Here is a 15,946-nt window from a genome sequence, read left to right on the forward strand (position 1 = left end):
TGCACTACGGCTAAACTGTCAAGAATGACTGCAGAAAACATGTTTGTCCCAAAGTAACTTTTATTAAAACAAGTTGCACAAGCCAAGCAGAGGGGAACAAATGAACATATTTGCATTTGACCAAGTGTGCCAGCGCTCGACCGTCTCCGAAGACGAAAACCACCAGGACCAATCTAGTCTAGTCAAATCTATCAACAGTACGGAGCAAGGGACTCGGCTTTAATAGGGAAAAAAGAAGAAGAAAAAGAAAAATCAAGCGTACGTTACCTCAAAAATGTTCAGCCAGGAAAACAAATGAGGAAAAACAAGCCTTTACTTTGTAATCTTGGAATGACAAACGTGTGTTTTCTTTTCTTTTTTTACTCCCCCTTTCTTTTTAACGTGGAGGAAACTGATTTCGGTCTCTGTAGGTACTGGACCAATCCCTGGATAAGAGAGAAATAAAACATGTTGTTATCCAAGTCTTTATTTGAATCATGGATCACAGAACAAAGCCAAATCTGAGATTGAGACATTACCAAGATGTATTAACTTCAAACGAAGACTCCCTCGCGTCATCTCCTACTCTCGGTTCAAATGGGCCACAAGACCGGAAGAGTGGAGATGGTCAACTGTTAATGTTGTCCTTCCGTCATCTTGAGGAGTCCCAGAGCCGCCGTCTGACGACTCTGAGCGCTTTTGGTCAGCATCTTCTGGAACCCCTGAGAGCTTCTGCTCTGCATCTTCTGACGACTCTGAAAGCTTCTGGTCTGTGTCTCCTGCAGCCTCTGAGAGCTTCTGGTCAACATCTTCTGGAAACCCTGAGACCTTCTGCTCTGCATCTGCTGCGGACTCTGAGAGCTTGTGGCCAGCATCTCCTGGAACCTCTGAGAACTTCTGGTCAGCGTCTCCTGCCGACTCTGAAAGCTTCTGGTCTGTGTCTCCTGCAGCCTCTGAGAGCTTCTGGTCAACATCTTCTGGAAACCCTGAGACCTTCTGCTCTGCATCTTCTGCGGACTCTGAGAGCTTCTGGTCAACATCTTCTGGAAACCCTGAGACCTTCTGCTCTGCATCTGCTGCGGACTCTGAGAGCTTGTGGCCAACATCTCCTGGAACCTCTGAGAACTTCTGGTCAGCGTCTCCTGCCGACTCTGAGAGCTTCTGGTCAACATCTTCTGGAAACCCTGAGACCTTCTGCTCTGCATCTTCTGCGGACTCTGAGAGCTTCTGGTCAACATCTTCTGGAAACCCTGAGACCTTCTGCTCTGCATCTTCTGCGGACTCTGAGAGCTTCTGGTCAACATCTCCTGGGTACTCTGAAAGCTTCTGGTCTGTGTCTCCTGCAGCCTCTGAGAGCTTGTGGCCAGCATCTCCTGGAAACTCTGAGAACTTCTGGTCAGCGTCTCCTGCCGACTCTGAGAGATTCTGGACATCTCCTGGGTACTCTGAAAGCTTCTGGTCTGTGTCTCCTGCAGCCTCTGAGAGCTTCTGGTCAGCGTCTTCAGGGAACTCTGAAAGCTTCTGGTCCGCATCTCCCGCAGACTCTGAAAGCTTGTGCTCAGCATCTCCTGCACACTCTAAGAGTATGTGGCCATCATCTCTTGTGGAGTCTGACAGCATGTGGTTAGTATCTCCTGCGGACTCTGAGAGCTTGTGGCCAGCATCTCCCGGAAACTCTAAAAGCTTCTGGTCTGCGTCTCCTGCAGACTCTGAGAGCTTCTGGACAGCACCGCTTGCAGACTTTGAGAGAGTCCAGTGAGCATCTCCTGTAGACCCTGAAAGCTTGTGCTCAGCATCTCCCGCGGACTCTGAAAGCTTGTGCTCAGCATCTCCCGCGGACTCTGAGAGCTTGTGGTCAGCATCTCCCGCGGACTTTGACATCATGTGGTCAGTATCTCCTGTGGACTCGGCAAGCTCGTGGCCAGCACCGCCTGCAGACTCCGAGAGATTCCACTGAGCATCTCCTGTCAAGTCTGACAGCATGTGCTCAACATCTCCTGTGGACTCTAAGGGCTTGTGCTCAGCATCTCCTCGAGTTGACTCTAGATGATGAAGCCTGGTCTGAGATCTGGTTTGGGATCGGGTTTGTCGGACGGGGACACAGGACGAGGGAGGAGTTCTCTTTTTAGCATTTCTTCCTCGTGGTTTACGACCAGGAGTGGATTCAGGTTTTGTCGATGCAGGCGTTTCTTGGAGTGGTTCTGGAAAGCCTGTGAGAGGGTTTTCATCGTCTGGTTTGGCTTCACAAGCTTTGACCTCCTGCTGAGTTTGCGACGCGGGTGCCGTCGTGCTTTCAGGACGCTCGACTTGTGGAATTTCGACAGGAGTGTTGACCAGAGTTCCCTCGGGCGCTCCTTCGGGGATGCTCTGTAAAGACCAAACTGATTCAATCTGGAGCTCTGATTGGGGCTGTGGTGGGGGACTGTTGGAGTTTTGTGCCAGAGCAGGATCTGGATCCGAAGATGCATTTAAAGAATGGGCCGCAGGCTGTACTGGTTGACTTACACATGGTCCTTTGAGGGTCTCGATGTCTGCTGTATTTGACTTTGTCAGGGGTAAGGGTCCTGTTTTGTCCTTAGAGCTGTAGAAGATACCAAATAAATCCTGGGCTTTAGCTGCAGCCAGGTTACTTTTTGGTTTGTCAGACTTCTGACCTCCATCCACCATGCTGAAGAGTGGCGGCGGTTTAACAAACACAGCGTGAGTCTGCTCACTCTCTGGAACACCGGGAGCGGCCACATCCGGCTCCATGTCCACCATTTCTATTTCATCGACCGACTGGACAGGTTGCGATACTTCGGGAGCCGGGTTAACCTGGAGCCTCGATGGCAGCGGAGCGGTCGGGTTCACCTCGGGCCTTGACGGCGGCGGCGGCGCGGCCGGGGTAACCTCGGGGCTCGATGGCGGCGGTGCGGCTGAATTGCCCTCGGGTCTTAACGGCAGGGGAGCGGGACTCAACGCTGATGTAGACACAGGTGGAGTTGCTCGCATAATAGCCGAGGTAGGACTTGACACAGATAACGAGGATGTGGCGCCCAAAGGGTTAGAATGGAACATAGGTGGAGCTGGTCCAAGTACGGTCACAGTAGGACTTGACACAGGTGGGGCTGGTCGACCAACTTCCGGGGTAGGACTCGACAGAGCTAAAGGCGATCTGGGGCCCGATGGAGCAGGATGAAACCGAGGTGGAGCTGGTCTTACAAATGCAAGGGAAGGTCTTGACACTGGTAACGCTACTCTGGGGACTGATGGGCTCAGACCAGACAAATGTTGAACAGATTGAGACACCGGTTGGCCAGGACTGTTTATTGGGTTCGGGTTATCCTGCTTAGTTTCTGGCAGTCTCTTGAGAGGAGGAAAAATGGGTCCGTCTTCCGTAGGTGGCAGTAGCCCACCTGAGCCCTGAGGGGGCACGAAGGGGACGGTGTCGAGAGGCGCAGGCTTCCCCACGGTGTACTTTCTCCTCAGCGCTGCGGCGGTAGGCACCGCAAAGTTGGTCTGCGTCTGTGAGCGGTTGCCCGACAGCCACGGCGCAGGCGAGCTGCTCGTGCCTCCTAACTTCTGAGCGATCTCTTTGGCGAAGGCCATGGATTTTGCAAAGGAGTCGTCCACAGACATATTTTCCTCTTTGGCAGCTTTTTCGTCATCCTTGATGAACTCGGCCGCCGCTTTCTGGGCATCTTTGGTCAGCTGACTCTCCCGCTTCTTCCAGGTGAACTTTCCGAAGGTCGGCGCCAGTTTTGCGGCGTCCGGGTTCTGTTTGAGAAGTTTGGCTCTCATGGCTGGACTGGGCCCACAGATGATTTTGGGCGGGTCGTAGGGCTTGAGCGCACCTTCCAATTGCTTCAAGACACCTTGCGTGCTCTTCTCTTGGACTTTTTCTTTGTCTTCTCGCTCGCGCTCCCGTTTGTCGAATTTGGGCCTGTCGTCATATCGCGGCCGGCGCTCGTACGGATCCTCTTCCTGTCTGTGATGGCGATAATGGCGTCCTTCATGGCTGGCTTTGTGTCGCTCTTCCTCCTCTCTCCTCCAATGTGGCCGCTCCTCTTGCTCTTTGCTCCAATGGTACTTGTCGTTCTTCTTCTTGGATTTCAACTTGTCGTCATCCTCTTCTTGCCTGACATAACGAGGCGCCTCTGTGTTTTTCAGCTCGTCTTCTTTCTTCAACACTTTTGGTCTCTCTTCCTCCACAACTTTCGACGAGGTCTCCTCTGTGACAAACTCCTTTTCACCTTTTCTCTCCTTTTTGCCTTTGCTTTTGTCAGCCCTGTCTTCTTCATGTTTACGTTTTTTCCCCGTCGGGTTGGAGGCCAGTCCGGCTTGGCGGTCCAGATTCCTTCTCTGCTCGTACAGCGGATTCTTGTACATTTGTTTCTGGACGAGAGAGAGAGAGAGAAATGGCTTTAATGGTCTGTGCAATATTTGGAATTCGGCTGTGATTAATTCACTGTACAATGTGTGTGCTGCAAGGACAGCAATTGTGACAAAGAGAAAGACTAAAGTGGCCTATTCAAAGTGGCATCTGTCGCTTTAGACCATGTGATGGCAAAGGATGACAGACGCGGCTTTAAACGTCGTCCCTCTGTTTGAAGCAAGTCATTCCCTGGCTAATCCACATCATCACATCACGGATGCTCAATGGAAATACCTTGTAGTTGTCATTATGGCAGTGAGTGGTCACATGCTCTTCTGCACAGATTGCGTCTCCAAAGAACTTTTCACACAGTAGACAGAAAAATCCTCGCACGGGAAGTAAGAACTCTGAACCTGCAAGACAAGCCGCACTTGTTAAATCCACAAGAAGGCGCTCGGTGGCGTTCTCGGCAGCTTTAAAGCTGCCGGCAATCTTCGGTTCATTTTACAGACAAACGCCTTTCGGCAAGCACGTGGAGAACGAACACAAGGTTCCAGTCTCCTCACAGTCAAGATGGTTGGATGCGGATTGAGCTAGCCCGGAAGCACAAGATGGCCCCAACAGACAAGCGACCAATCCCCAGAAGACAAAAAGGACAGACCTTTGGCCGGTTTCATTTGCTTGTCTTCCGCCTCCGCTTTCTTCGCCGTTTGGGTCGGCGGCGAGGCCCACGGACGCTCGTATGGGTCCAGAGTCTGGAAGGGGACCGGGAGACAACATCAGTTTGTCCACAAGATGTTCTGGACAGCGAAAGAGGCAAAGTGCCGTCACCGCCAGAAAACAGGAAATGACATCAATTGAACGACATCTGAGCGAGTTAAGCGAGTCATGACAAACGAGCGAATGAACGACATTCCCACATGGCGACACATGCTAGCTTTCCTGACTGAGCTTTAGTCGTCAAAAGTATTAAGAGGAGAAAAGAGTAAACCATGACAAACCTTGCGGTGGGTTTTGCTGTGCAAGTGATTAAAAAAATCAAACATGGAGCCCGAGGTGAGGTTACAGTTTTTGCACCAATGGTTTCCAGCGTCGTAGTACTCAAAGGGCTCAGGGGGCGGAGTCGGGGGGACGAGGTCCGGCTGCTTGGGTTCTGAGATGCTCTGCTAAAGAAATAAAGACGGTGCAGCGTTAATGCGAGCATTGATGAGACCGCAGCAAGTTTGACGACAAATTTCATTTGCTTACCTGTGCAAACTTTTTTTTCTTCTTCTTCTCCAAAATGCAATAAATAGAAATTGTCCTCATTAAACGTAACAGTGAAGTGGCACAGTTCAGAACCAGAGGACCGTCGGAAGACCCTTCTGGCCACTGACGGGACGGGACGCGACGGGACGGGACGCGACGGGACGCGACGGGACGGGACGCGACGGGACGGGACGGGACGATAGCCCTTTTAGACACTACGGCGAGCGTGGCGCGCTAACCGCGACAGCGAGTCTTCATTCGCGGAGATGAAGATGTCGTCAAACGGGGCCTGCCAACATTCTCGCCACCTGGTGGGTGGTCAGCTCGTTTGTTGAAAGCTTGGATGCGCTTGACAGCTTTTGCCTTACCTGAGCGGCAGTCGGACACTTCAGGATGCATTTGAACCAAAAGACATTTTCACCCAAGAAGACGCTTTGATCGTATTTTCACGATCATAAGGTGCAGTCTCGGTTCCGGGTGCCATTTCTGTATTTAACGCACACACGAACACATCAGGTACTGTTGGGCGCAGGCACGGTTTTAAACATCCCCTAGCTCAAAACATATGCTAGCATGCTTTCACTTGCTAGCGTACATTTTTAAAAGGCAGTGGAGCAAAACTGAGTTTGCTTGTACTTGAAGTATTTGACAATGTACTCACATTACTTTTGATCAGTCCTCATCCACAAATCTTCTGCATTTGACACAAACCGCCGGGCTCGTTCTGCATCAAACACGCCAGGTTCCCTCTCGTCATTGCAGTATTGTCGGAGTCCGTCTCGTAACCAACAACAATGACGGCCGGCTTTGGCGAAAGCGCCAACAGATGCGTTTAGCAAGCCATTCGCAAATTCTGGCGGAATTCCCAAGCAAAAGCAGAACGCGCCAAGACGTCCAACTGTTTGTTCTATCCAAGTTGACGACTGGCAGGCACGAGAACCCGATCGACTCGCATCATCTTTCGGGTTCTCGTGCCTGCCAGGGCTCGAGCGGGGCCGGATTTGCTGCGTATGAGCAAGATCAAGTCAAGCCGAGCGCTTAGCCAAGTCGCACATTTACACATTTGGGAACTCGGTGCACACAAAAGGCGCACCGTCCATTTTTGAGAACTCTTAAGTGCACCTTAAAGTCGTGAAAATATGGGAGAACAAACAAACAAAGACGCAGTGCAGTCTATGTGTGAATGTTGGTGGTTCGACATTGGCAAATTTGCGGATTTTTTTGTTTGCTGCCAAACAGACCCGTTTGTTTTGGCTTCCATTTTGCTGCCAGTGGCCTGCCATTCCCATGAGGTCCCGGGTTCGGGTTTGGGTTTGGGTTTGGGTTTGGGTTTGGGTTCGTCCCAACCTGCGCTCAGCGGGGCTCGACGCTACCGGCGGAGGCTCAGTGGGGTTCTGGCGGAGTTCTTCCGACCTCCCGCTAAACGTTCGGCTAACTGCCCTCCCCTCGCTTTTTTCTTTGCCTTTCAAAAACTCCGCATGCTTTTAGTGTTTTGTTGTTGCAACCGTGTCCGTTTGGATGTCAGCGCTTTGTATGCGGCAATGCTTATTTTTCAAGTTGACTTGAGCTGGTGCTTGCTTTGTTTGTACCTTGAGGGCCACGATGCCGCCGCCGCCGCCGCCGCCGCCGTCTTGTTGGCGCTCCGGGCTGCGCTCGGCAGACGGCTGGCTTTTGCCGGGCCTGGCCAGCGGCCGGTCTTGGTGCGGCGCCCGGGAGGCGGAGCGGGGGCGGTCGCAGGGTTGGAGCCCCAGGATGAGCGCCACCGTGTCGATCTCGCTGCGCTTCTTCTCGGCCGCCTCGTGCTCCTTGCGCAGGTTGGAGATCTGCGTCATGATGTCCTCCTGCAGGAGGCTGATCTCCTGCAGGAGCGGGTCTTTGTGACCGTCCTTCTGCCGCCGCTTCTTCCTCAGCAGCTCGCCTGATTGCACACAAAAAAAGAAAGAAAGAAACAGCCCGGGTTGGGTTGGGTATGCCGCCTCTGTGGGTTTCGGATGGATGATCCCAACGCAGAATGGGAAATTCCAGACAAGTTCCGAATGGCCAACATTTTTTTTTCTTTTCTTTTCTTTTTAGTCGGCCCTAATTCCCACACAGCCATCTTTGAACAAAACGGAATTGGACTCCATGGTTGTGTTTTCCCTTGATTTTCTAATTCTCAAATAAATAATGGAGATGTGTCCCTTTTACTTTGAACGTGGATTTCTTGGTTTGCTTTCATTGGCTATCCAAAAACAAGTTTAGTACTATTTGTACTCATGTAGTGTTGTTTGTTTGTTTTTTGCATGTGAAATCCAAAAGTCTGCTTAATCCGTCAACTAGCCTGTTGCTTTGATCTTGCTGCTGTAAAGAAATGCGGTTCAGATCGAAGCTAGAAGCTGCTCACGGGCCACCTTTGCGGAAGGTGGAAGGAATCCAGGCACCTTTTGAAGTACTGGACTTCCGGAAGTCACACATAGGCCGCATCCCAGTACTCGCACCCTTGCGGCCCTCGATTGCGCGTTCCCGTCGACGGTGCGAATGTTAGCGTTTCCTTTCGACTTGTACTGCTGCCGTGCGCTACCTTGTTGCTTCCGGAGCCGCTCCAGTTCCTTCATGAGGTAGTCTTTCTTCTTCATGCGCTGCTCTCGCTCCTGCCTCAGGTTGTCCCGCTCCTCCAGAACCTGAACAGGTTCAAAGGTTAAAAGGCACTCGTGCCGCCACCAGAAGGGAGAAAGCAGCGCTGACCTTCTGCTTCTGGCTTTCATTGTTCTCCTGCTCCGACACCGGCGTGGAGGCCGCTCCCGTCCCGGCGAGCCAACACGACTTGACGGCACCTGAACAACAAACCGAGGTCAGCGGGGGCCAAGCTCGGGCTCAATATGTGGCCCCGGATGAAAAAGTCCCCGGTTCTCCTTTCACGAGCGTAAAGCAAAATGTGTCGCATGACTTCATGCTCAGATCGCAAAATTGAAAATCGTCTTGACTTAAAAACGCCGCAAGCATTTTTTTTTCTTACCAATCCCCCTTCCGCGATAAACGGAAGAATATTTGTACTAGTGTTAACGCATGTATTTTGTCATTTTTTAAGATTTTTTTTTTTTTTTATCAGCAGACTTTTGCAATCTAAAACTATTTCACACATGATTTTTCTCTCGCCTTCTTGATGAAAAACAACTTGACACACAATTCCAGTACACGATATGAACAAGTGGCGCCATCTACGAGCTCGTCAATTAGCTCGTGGTTGGATTAGCATTATTGTTGGAACATTACAGCTGTTAGATTCATGTTGCATTCCAACGATAATTGACTTCTCTTCTTCTTTTTTTTTTAACCTTTCACTGTGAATCCACTTCCTGTCTGTCCCATCCCACATTTGTGCATGTTGCACCCGCTCGACTGCAGATCTGAAAGGGGGTGTGTCAACTAGGTCACATGACAGATTAGCAGACAAGATTTGACAAAAATCCTATTTTGTGTCTCCTTTTTGTCCCTGAACTCAAATGTCGGTAGATTTTAGTCCAGTTTTGATGAAGTGAAGTACATTTTCACGGGTCGACGACAACGCATACTGAGACACACCCAGTTATTATTTATTCATTATTCATGAGGGTTTTAGTCTGCTCTCGTTTCAGTCCGGTGAGAAATGTGTGTTGATCAAAAATTCTTTTTGTTTAGTTTAACACTTCAATTTGTACAGAAACAATTTTTGCTGGCATCAAAACTACGACGTGACAAAAATGCGTTTGCAGAATGAAAAGCAAAAGTGTGACCTGTGTCATGACCTTTGTCCAACTTAATCCAAGTAGAACCAGAAAGCGACTGACCTTTGACCTGAGTCTCTGGCGACGGCAGCGGCTGGGGGGGGGCGGGTTGGTTGTACGGCAAGGCGGGCGGGAAGCTGTTGGCGCCGGGCGTCTGCGGGGGCAGCGGCATGCTCGGGGGCGGGTACATGGGCGGCGGCCACTGCGGGTGGGCGTAGGCCAGGTAGTTCCCGTACTGGCCGTAGGCCGGCGGCGGGTAGCCGGGCGCCATCATGCCGTGCGCGTGCGGGTAGGACGCGGGGGCGGGCGCCGCCGGCGGAGGGGCGGGGGCCGCGTCGAGCGCCGCCGTTTGCTGCGCCTCGCCGGGAGCGCCGCCGCCGCCGTCTTCGCTCCAGCCGTCCGCCCGCGCGCCGCCCGCGTTGCGACCGCGGCTCCGTTTGTCGTCGTCGTCCGAGCTGCGGCTGCGCCCGCTGCCGCCGCCGTCGTCCGAGCTGCCCGACGAGTAGCGCGAGCGACGTTTGGGCGTCCTGGGGGCTTTGGGCGGCTTGTTTCCATGCAGGCGCTCCTTGGTCCTGGCGGCCAATTTGCTGATGTCGGTCACGCCCAGATCCAAGCCGATGGTCTTCAGCAGGTTCTGGAGCTTCTGGTAGTCTTCCAGCGCCTGCTGATCATTCTCCTCTTGCGCCGGCGGCGCGGGAGCGGACGCCGGCGCCTCGCCGTGCGAAACCGAGGGGGGCCACTCCGCGCGGGCCTCGCTGGCGGCGGGAGGCGAAGCCGCCGGAGGGAGGGGGCCGCCGGCCAGATCCCCGTAGAGAAGGTCCTCCGTTACGTCTCCGTGCAGATCGGGCGTCTGGTTTTGGAAGGGCCGGGACGGAGGAGCCCCGGTCTCGGGTTCCTCGCAGTCGCCGTACAGGAACTTCTCCTCGTCGTCGATGTCGTCCGGCGGACGCTTGGCTCCTTGAGCCGCCGCCGCCGCCGCCGCCGCCGCCGCCGCCGGCTCCAGCAAGCTGAGGATCTCCTTGAGCTCGGCGTTGAGATCGGCCCGCTGCGACATCTGCGGGTCGGAGCGCAGCTCGCTCAGCACCGACACCATGGCGGCCGGCTCCATCCCTCGGACGGCCCGCAGCAGCTCCTCGGCCACGTGCGACAGGCCCGAGTCGCGACCCTGAAGCACACAGAGACAGACGCGCGCAAAGTCACGCTCATTCCGATGTTGAAGTCGTCAAGACGTCTGGCTCACAATCGCAACTTTTGACTGACAACCCAAGTCAAGTTTTTTCAAAACGGACGCTTGAATATGACTTGCACGGTCTCGGGGGCGCACTTTGGGCAAAGATTAGCACAAAAAGATTGAGGAGGATTCTTTTACAAAGGCAATATTTCACAGCATTTTCCATTTTAAAATGTGTTTGCTTTCTAACTGGTCCTTTTAGGCTGCTTCTTTTGTTTAATGTCGGCACACGCAAAAAAAAACAAACTTTCATGCCATTTTTTTTACTGTGCGCAATCGTTCCAATGAACTTTTTGACGATTATGCACATTGGATAGTTTAAAGGGATACTTGATATATGATATATTTTGTCCAGAATGAATTTGATAAGGTCTTCATTTTTCATGTACAATGAATAATACCTTGAAAAGGTCATTTTTCTACTTGCCGTCAACTGATGACATCACCTGTGCCGAGGACGTCGGTAACGGCCAATCATGGCGCACCTGATGACTGGGTTTGGTCAGTAAACTGAGCCATGATTGGCCGTTACCGACGTCCTCGGCACAGGTGATGTCATCGTCAGTCGACTTCTTAAATGTATTGATTGTACATGAAAAATAATGAAGTTAGCACATTAATTATGGACAAAATATACACTTTTTACTGCTGAAAATGGCTCAATGAAGACTTTTCCTCAAAGTAATAAGTAGCAAATGTGTTGCAAAGTTGGCTTCGGTTGTGATCTCGTTGAATGTGTTTGCACTGCCGACCACCGGGAGGACGACGAGCAGACGAACGCACCGTGACCGGAGGCGAGTGTTCGTAATCGGAGCGTTTCTTGAGGATGGACTTTGTGGGCAGACACAGCAAGTCTTCCAGCTCCTTCCTGCGACGAGCCTCCTCCAGTTCGCTGAAGGCTTTCGTGCGCCAGCGCCGCCGCTCGCCGCTCTCGCTGCCGGATGTGCTGGAGCTGCTGCGACTGCGACTGCGACTGCACCTGCGGCCGCGACTCGGCGCTCGGCTGGATGTCCGCCCTCGACTCCGCCCTCTGGACCTGGACCTGGACCTGGACCTGGACCTGGACCTGGATCTGGACCTGGATCTGGACCTGGACCTACTGCGGCCCCGGCTGCGATGGCGGCTCTTGCTCCTCGCTCGACTCTTGCTGCGGGCGCGACTCCGGTCGGGACTTCGGTCTCTGCGGCAACATGCACGGCAAACATTCATTGATTGACAAGTGTCGGCCATCTTTGTGGAATTACAATTGATGGATGATGAAAGTTGAGCTATTCTACTTATCACAAGAACTACTGGACCAATATTCAAAAGAGAGACGTCATAAACATCAGTACCGTACAGGGTTGTTATCGTTTTGGAATTTTCATTTTCATGACTTTTTATTTCATTTTGAGTTTTGTTTTTACATTTAGTTTCAATTAGTGTTCAAGGTAGTTTTATTAGTTTTAGTTATTAAATAAATGTTGACTTGGAGTTAGTTAAAAACACCATATGAGCAACGTCATGTGAAGGTGCTTTTCTATTGGCTGTTGCTAGATGACATCACTGCTGTTAATATCACAATAAATGGAAATTTTTTGGAATTTTAGTTTTTTCATTAGTTCTCACGCTTGATACCGTGTGAAATGGCAAGAGTCATTTTGCCCCTTGGAATGTTGGCAGAGAGCAGCTCATCGCTGAATATTTCGAAGCCAATCAGAGAACTTCATGACTTCAAGTTACAAGTTTACTCTCATTTGCGGCTCTTTTCTTTTTTCTGTAGGCACGTCATCGGCTTTTCAAAATTCTTACTACGTCCTACTCAGGTTGGAACGGATTTGGGGGGAAAAAATGGTCTTTTGGGGAACGAATGAATGATTGTGCTCGTTCGAGATTTTTCTCTCGGTCTGTGCACAAGTGGAAGCGCAATTTGTGGGGAAACGTGCTGCAGTGAGGGTCGGGGACGGGGTCAGAACCACAAGTCGGCACCTGTCGTGCTGCCGCGGGGCTGCTGCGGAGCCCGTCAGCTCGTTTCCCACCGTGATGACGAGTTTGTGGTCGGCCGGAAGACGATGGTGAGGAGATGGCGACCTCTGCGAGACATAAACATAAACAAGCGTTGCTATCATTGTCCGGCAAGCTAGCTTGGACCGAATGGATCATGGAAAGAATCTCCAGACTTCGTTCAACGCCCATCAGGCGACACATGAGGACCAAAAGGCCGAAAATTCGCGCGTGCGTTTGGGTGTTTGGATTGCTCGGACCTCTCTGTGCGGAGCGTTGGAGCGATGCTGTCCGCCTCGGTGTCCCGCCGAGCCGGGAGGGTAGTAGCTGCGGTGCGGCGGAGAGCGACGGTAGTCCGCGGGGTGTCCGCGGTGGTGGTAGCCAGAGTGGTACGAGGATCTGCCCCGGTTGCGGTCGTCGTCCCGCGGGTGCGGGTACGGCCTCGACGGCGGCGGGCCGCGGCTGTCGAAAGGCGGCCGGTAAAAGCCCCGCGGCGGAGGCCGACCGCGGAACATGTTTCGTAGCGAGTCAACAACGGTCGAAGCGAAAGCGACAGCCGGTGCCGGTTCTTGGCGCTGAAACGGGAGCCAACAATAACAACAACACAGCCGGAAGCTAAAGCTACTGCTCAGGCTAAAGGTTCGTCAATGCGTGCCAATGCGAGGCTCCTTCTTCTTCGTCCGTGTCAATGGCGGTTGACCGCCAGCATGAGCGCCACCTAAATGTCAGCTATAGAACGCAACTCCACTCCTCCTCATGAATGGTTTTACTTGTTATTCAAGCTGCTGGCGGTAGTACCTCCAAAATCAACACTTTTCAGGAGAGCCACAAAACGACACGTTTGTGACGTCATTGACACTCAATCGTGAAAGAAGTGCGAGACAATTTCAGCACTTTAGATTGGTCAACAATCTTGTGTGGAAAAATAAGCAAACCAACAGATTGATTTGTGTGATAGGAGCTTTCAGTTCTGACACGCACGTTACTAAACAATTTGAAATCCAAATTGTGAACACGACAATTCAACACGTTTTTAATACAGAAAAACAAAGAGCCATATGGTGTCAGAAAACATGAAAAAGGAGCATAAAGCCACAGTTGTCATCGCGTTCTTGTTGATAGATCTCAATATTATGCATCGTTTGGTTTCCATTTCAAAAACTAAAAACAAAGGTTTTGAATGGCTAGCTTTGAATTTATGGATATGAAATTTCGCCCAAATAAAAATCAAGGTTGTTGGAAATATTTTTTTTCATTTTGTTGACTCTCTTTATTGCAGAAAGGAAGCCTTCGAGTTGCCTTGAGCCTTGTGAATTTGGACACAAGCAGCTTGTCCAGCTGGCGACTGTTGCAAGGCCATCCCTCCTTCGCCCGCTAGGCGGCACTGTTGTTGACGTCTCCATTGAAAAGAAACGAGCCATCTCCCTCTTCCGGTTTCAAAAACTGGAAATTGACAAACGCAAAATGAGCCTTCAAATGATCTTTCTTCGAAACATATTTATTTAAAGTGAGAATATTGACATTTTTGGAAGCGCGTGCTTTTTGAAGCATGCGCACTACACTACCTACCTCAAAAATAAAGTACATTTATGTTACAGAACATTTTTTGGCATATTATTGAAAATAGTGTGTTTTTAAAATGAACATTATGAGAATACAGTGAGCTCCAGGTGAAGCAATTTTGCTACACTGAGAAAAAATGGGCTCAGTGTAGGCCACTTCAAATTACTAACAGATTGTGTGTGTGTTTACAACATGCTTAATGTATACACATGAAGCTGAGTAAATATTTTTGTAATTTTTTTCTTCATTTTGTGAACAGTCTCAAAACTCATATTTTCTGTTTAAAACGAGTGATTTCTATATACCGTTGATTCATATCAACTATTCTGTAAATGTGTTAGTTCCAAATTGTTTGTAACAAGTGGGCGGGGGCTCTTGGACAGTTTTTTGTTTGTTTGTTTGTTTGTTTGTTTTAAACAGCATAGAGCTGATGTAGGAGCCAGTGAATGCCACAACTTGACTTTTTCCACTACTACATGTCAACTCCATGAGCTGCCGGGGAAGTCTTAACGCTTGATGCAAACAAGCTTCACACCACTTGATGTCAAAACCAGCAACCAGTTGACAAAAACGTATGCGAGCATCATGTCAACTTCAACTGCGGCAAACTTCTCCAAAGGCGCTCGCTACACCTTCCTAAAAACGCTTACCGTCCATGAGTCCAAAATATTGCGCCAACTCTTGTAATCATTTCAGTTTGACAAATCGTGTCGCATCTCCACGACACACACACACACACACACACACACACACACACACACACACACACACACACAAATCCTACCTGATGTTGTTGGTACCCGGCCAATTCGTCTTCGGTGGTTTGTCGCAACGGAAGCGCCAAGTTTGGAAATTGAACGAGTAGATGTTGGCTTTTCAAATAAAGATTCTCATCTAAGGTAGGCGCTTGGAAACAATTGTTTCTCTCTCCATGACTTCATCATCCTGGGTGGCAGTTCTTTTTTTTTTTGCCACAGATTCGCCTTCTTGATCAAACATGCGTGGTGTGACTTCTTTGTTGGTCTCAACTGGGAACGATAGTCCTGGGTCCAACCGATTTGAGACTTGACCTTAAGAGCAGATCGAAGCGATCCAATCGAGTCAATGCAACATCATCCAGTTGCCTTCCCGTGGCGGGTCTTCTTTTCAAAGCCGTATCCATCTGTGAAGCACTTCACTCAAGCACATGCCGCGTGACCTTTCACTGGAGAAGTACAGCAAATGTTTATGAGCTACTCAAGGAAAAGGCTGCTTTCCTTTGAGAAACGGAAAAACCTTGAGCTGACTTACCCGTTTGGCAAGACAAGCCCAGTGAGGCCATCACATCAGTCAATGCGTCGCATGCTTACTTCTTCAGGCGGGCGGGCGGGCGGGGCAAACTGCTCCTGCTTAAGCCACATCCAGCATCTGTGGTAGCATCAGTGAAAATGAAAGCCTTCTGCTTTGTTTTGATGACATTTTTGAGATTCTGTGGCCGCAGAGCTTCCGGACTGTTCCGGTCACTTGTTTTTGGAATGTCTGAATTCTGCTGCCAATGCTACGGAGGCTTTTTACTTACGTATGTGCTGAAGCGTCGTGGTGGAACCCTAACCCTAACCCTAACCCTTAACATGCATCTCACAAAGTATTTGTTGAAAAATCAAGAACAGATCAGCGGCTCTTGTGTGACGGCTTTTCAAATGAGGCGAGGAATTATTCGGGCCCTTTTCATGACAACGCAGCGTTGGCAGAAACATCAGGTCTTGAAGAAAACGTGCAAAAATGTTTTCACTAGCCACGGCGGAAGCCGAGAGTCTAGCACTTGACTCACCTGACTCGGTTCGGTAAGGCAGCAGAAGCCGTTTG

The 15,946-nt window shown here is 50.7% G+C and overlaps 1 protein-coding gene across 3 annotated transcripts; it reads right to left on the reverse strand.

Annotated features, from left to right (window-relative positions):
- Window positions 1-42: 42 nt before the first annotated feature.
- znf318 (zinc finger protein 318) lies at window positions 43-15,865 on the reverse strand. Of its 3 annotated transcripts, none has more exons than XM_077494883.1 (14): window positions 15,392-15,865; window positions 14,886-15,305; window positions 12,799-13,981; window positions 12,524-12,627; window positions 11,339-11,735; window positions 9,388-10,489; window positions 8,306-8,394; window positions 8,142-8,241; window positions 7,171-7,499; window positions 5,335-5,499; window positions 4,995-5,088; window positions 4,628-4,746; window positions 519-4,353; window positions 43-425 (listed from the first exon to the last, which is right to left on the reverse strand). In XM_077494883.1, exons 3-13 carry the CDS (start codon window positions 13,051-13,053, stop codon window positions 562-564), a joined length of 6,546 nt encoding a protein of 2,181 aa, XP_077351009.1. In that variant the 5' UTR covers window positions 13,054-13,981; window positions 14,886-15,305; window positions 15,392-15,865; the 3' UTR covers window positions 43-425; window positions 519-561. The 3 variants fall into 3 exon arrangements, with proteins under 3 accessions (XP_077351009.1, XP_077351011.1, XP_077351010.1); XM_077494885.1 differs by having other exon boundaries at window positions 519-1,170; window positions 1,237-4,353; window positions 12,799-15,305; XM_077494884.1 differs by having other exon boundaries at window positions 519-732; window positions 766-4,353; window positions 12,799-15,305.
- Window positions 15,866-15,946: the final 81 nt, after the last annotated feature.

Source organism: Festucalex cinctus, chromosome 14, assembly GCF_051991245.1.
Source record: "Festucalex cinctus isolate MCC-2025b chromosome 14, RoL_Fcin_1.0, whole genome shotgun sequence".
NCBI classification, from domain to species: Eukaryota; Metazoa; Chordata; class Actinopteri; order Syngnathiformes; family Syngnathidae; genus Festucalex; species Festucalex cinctus.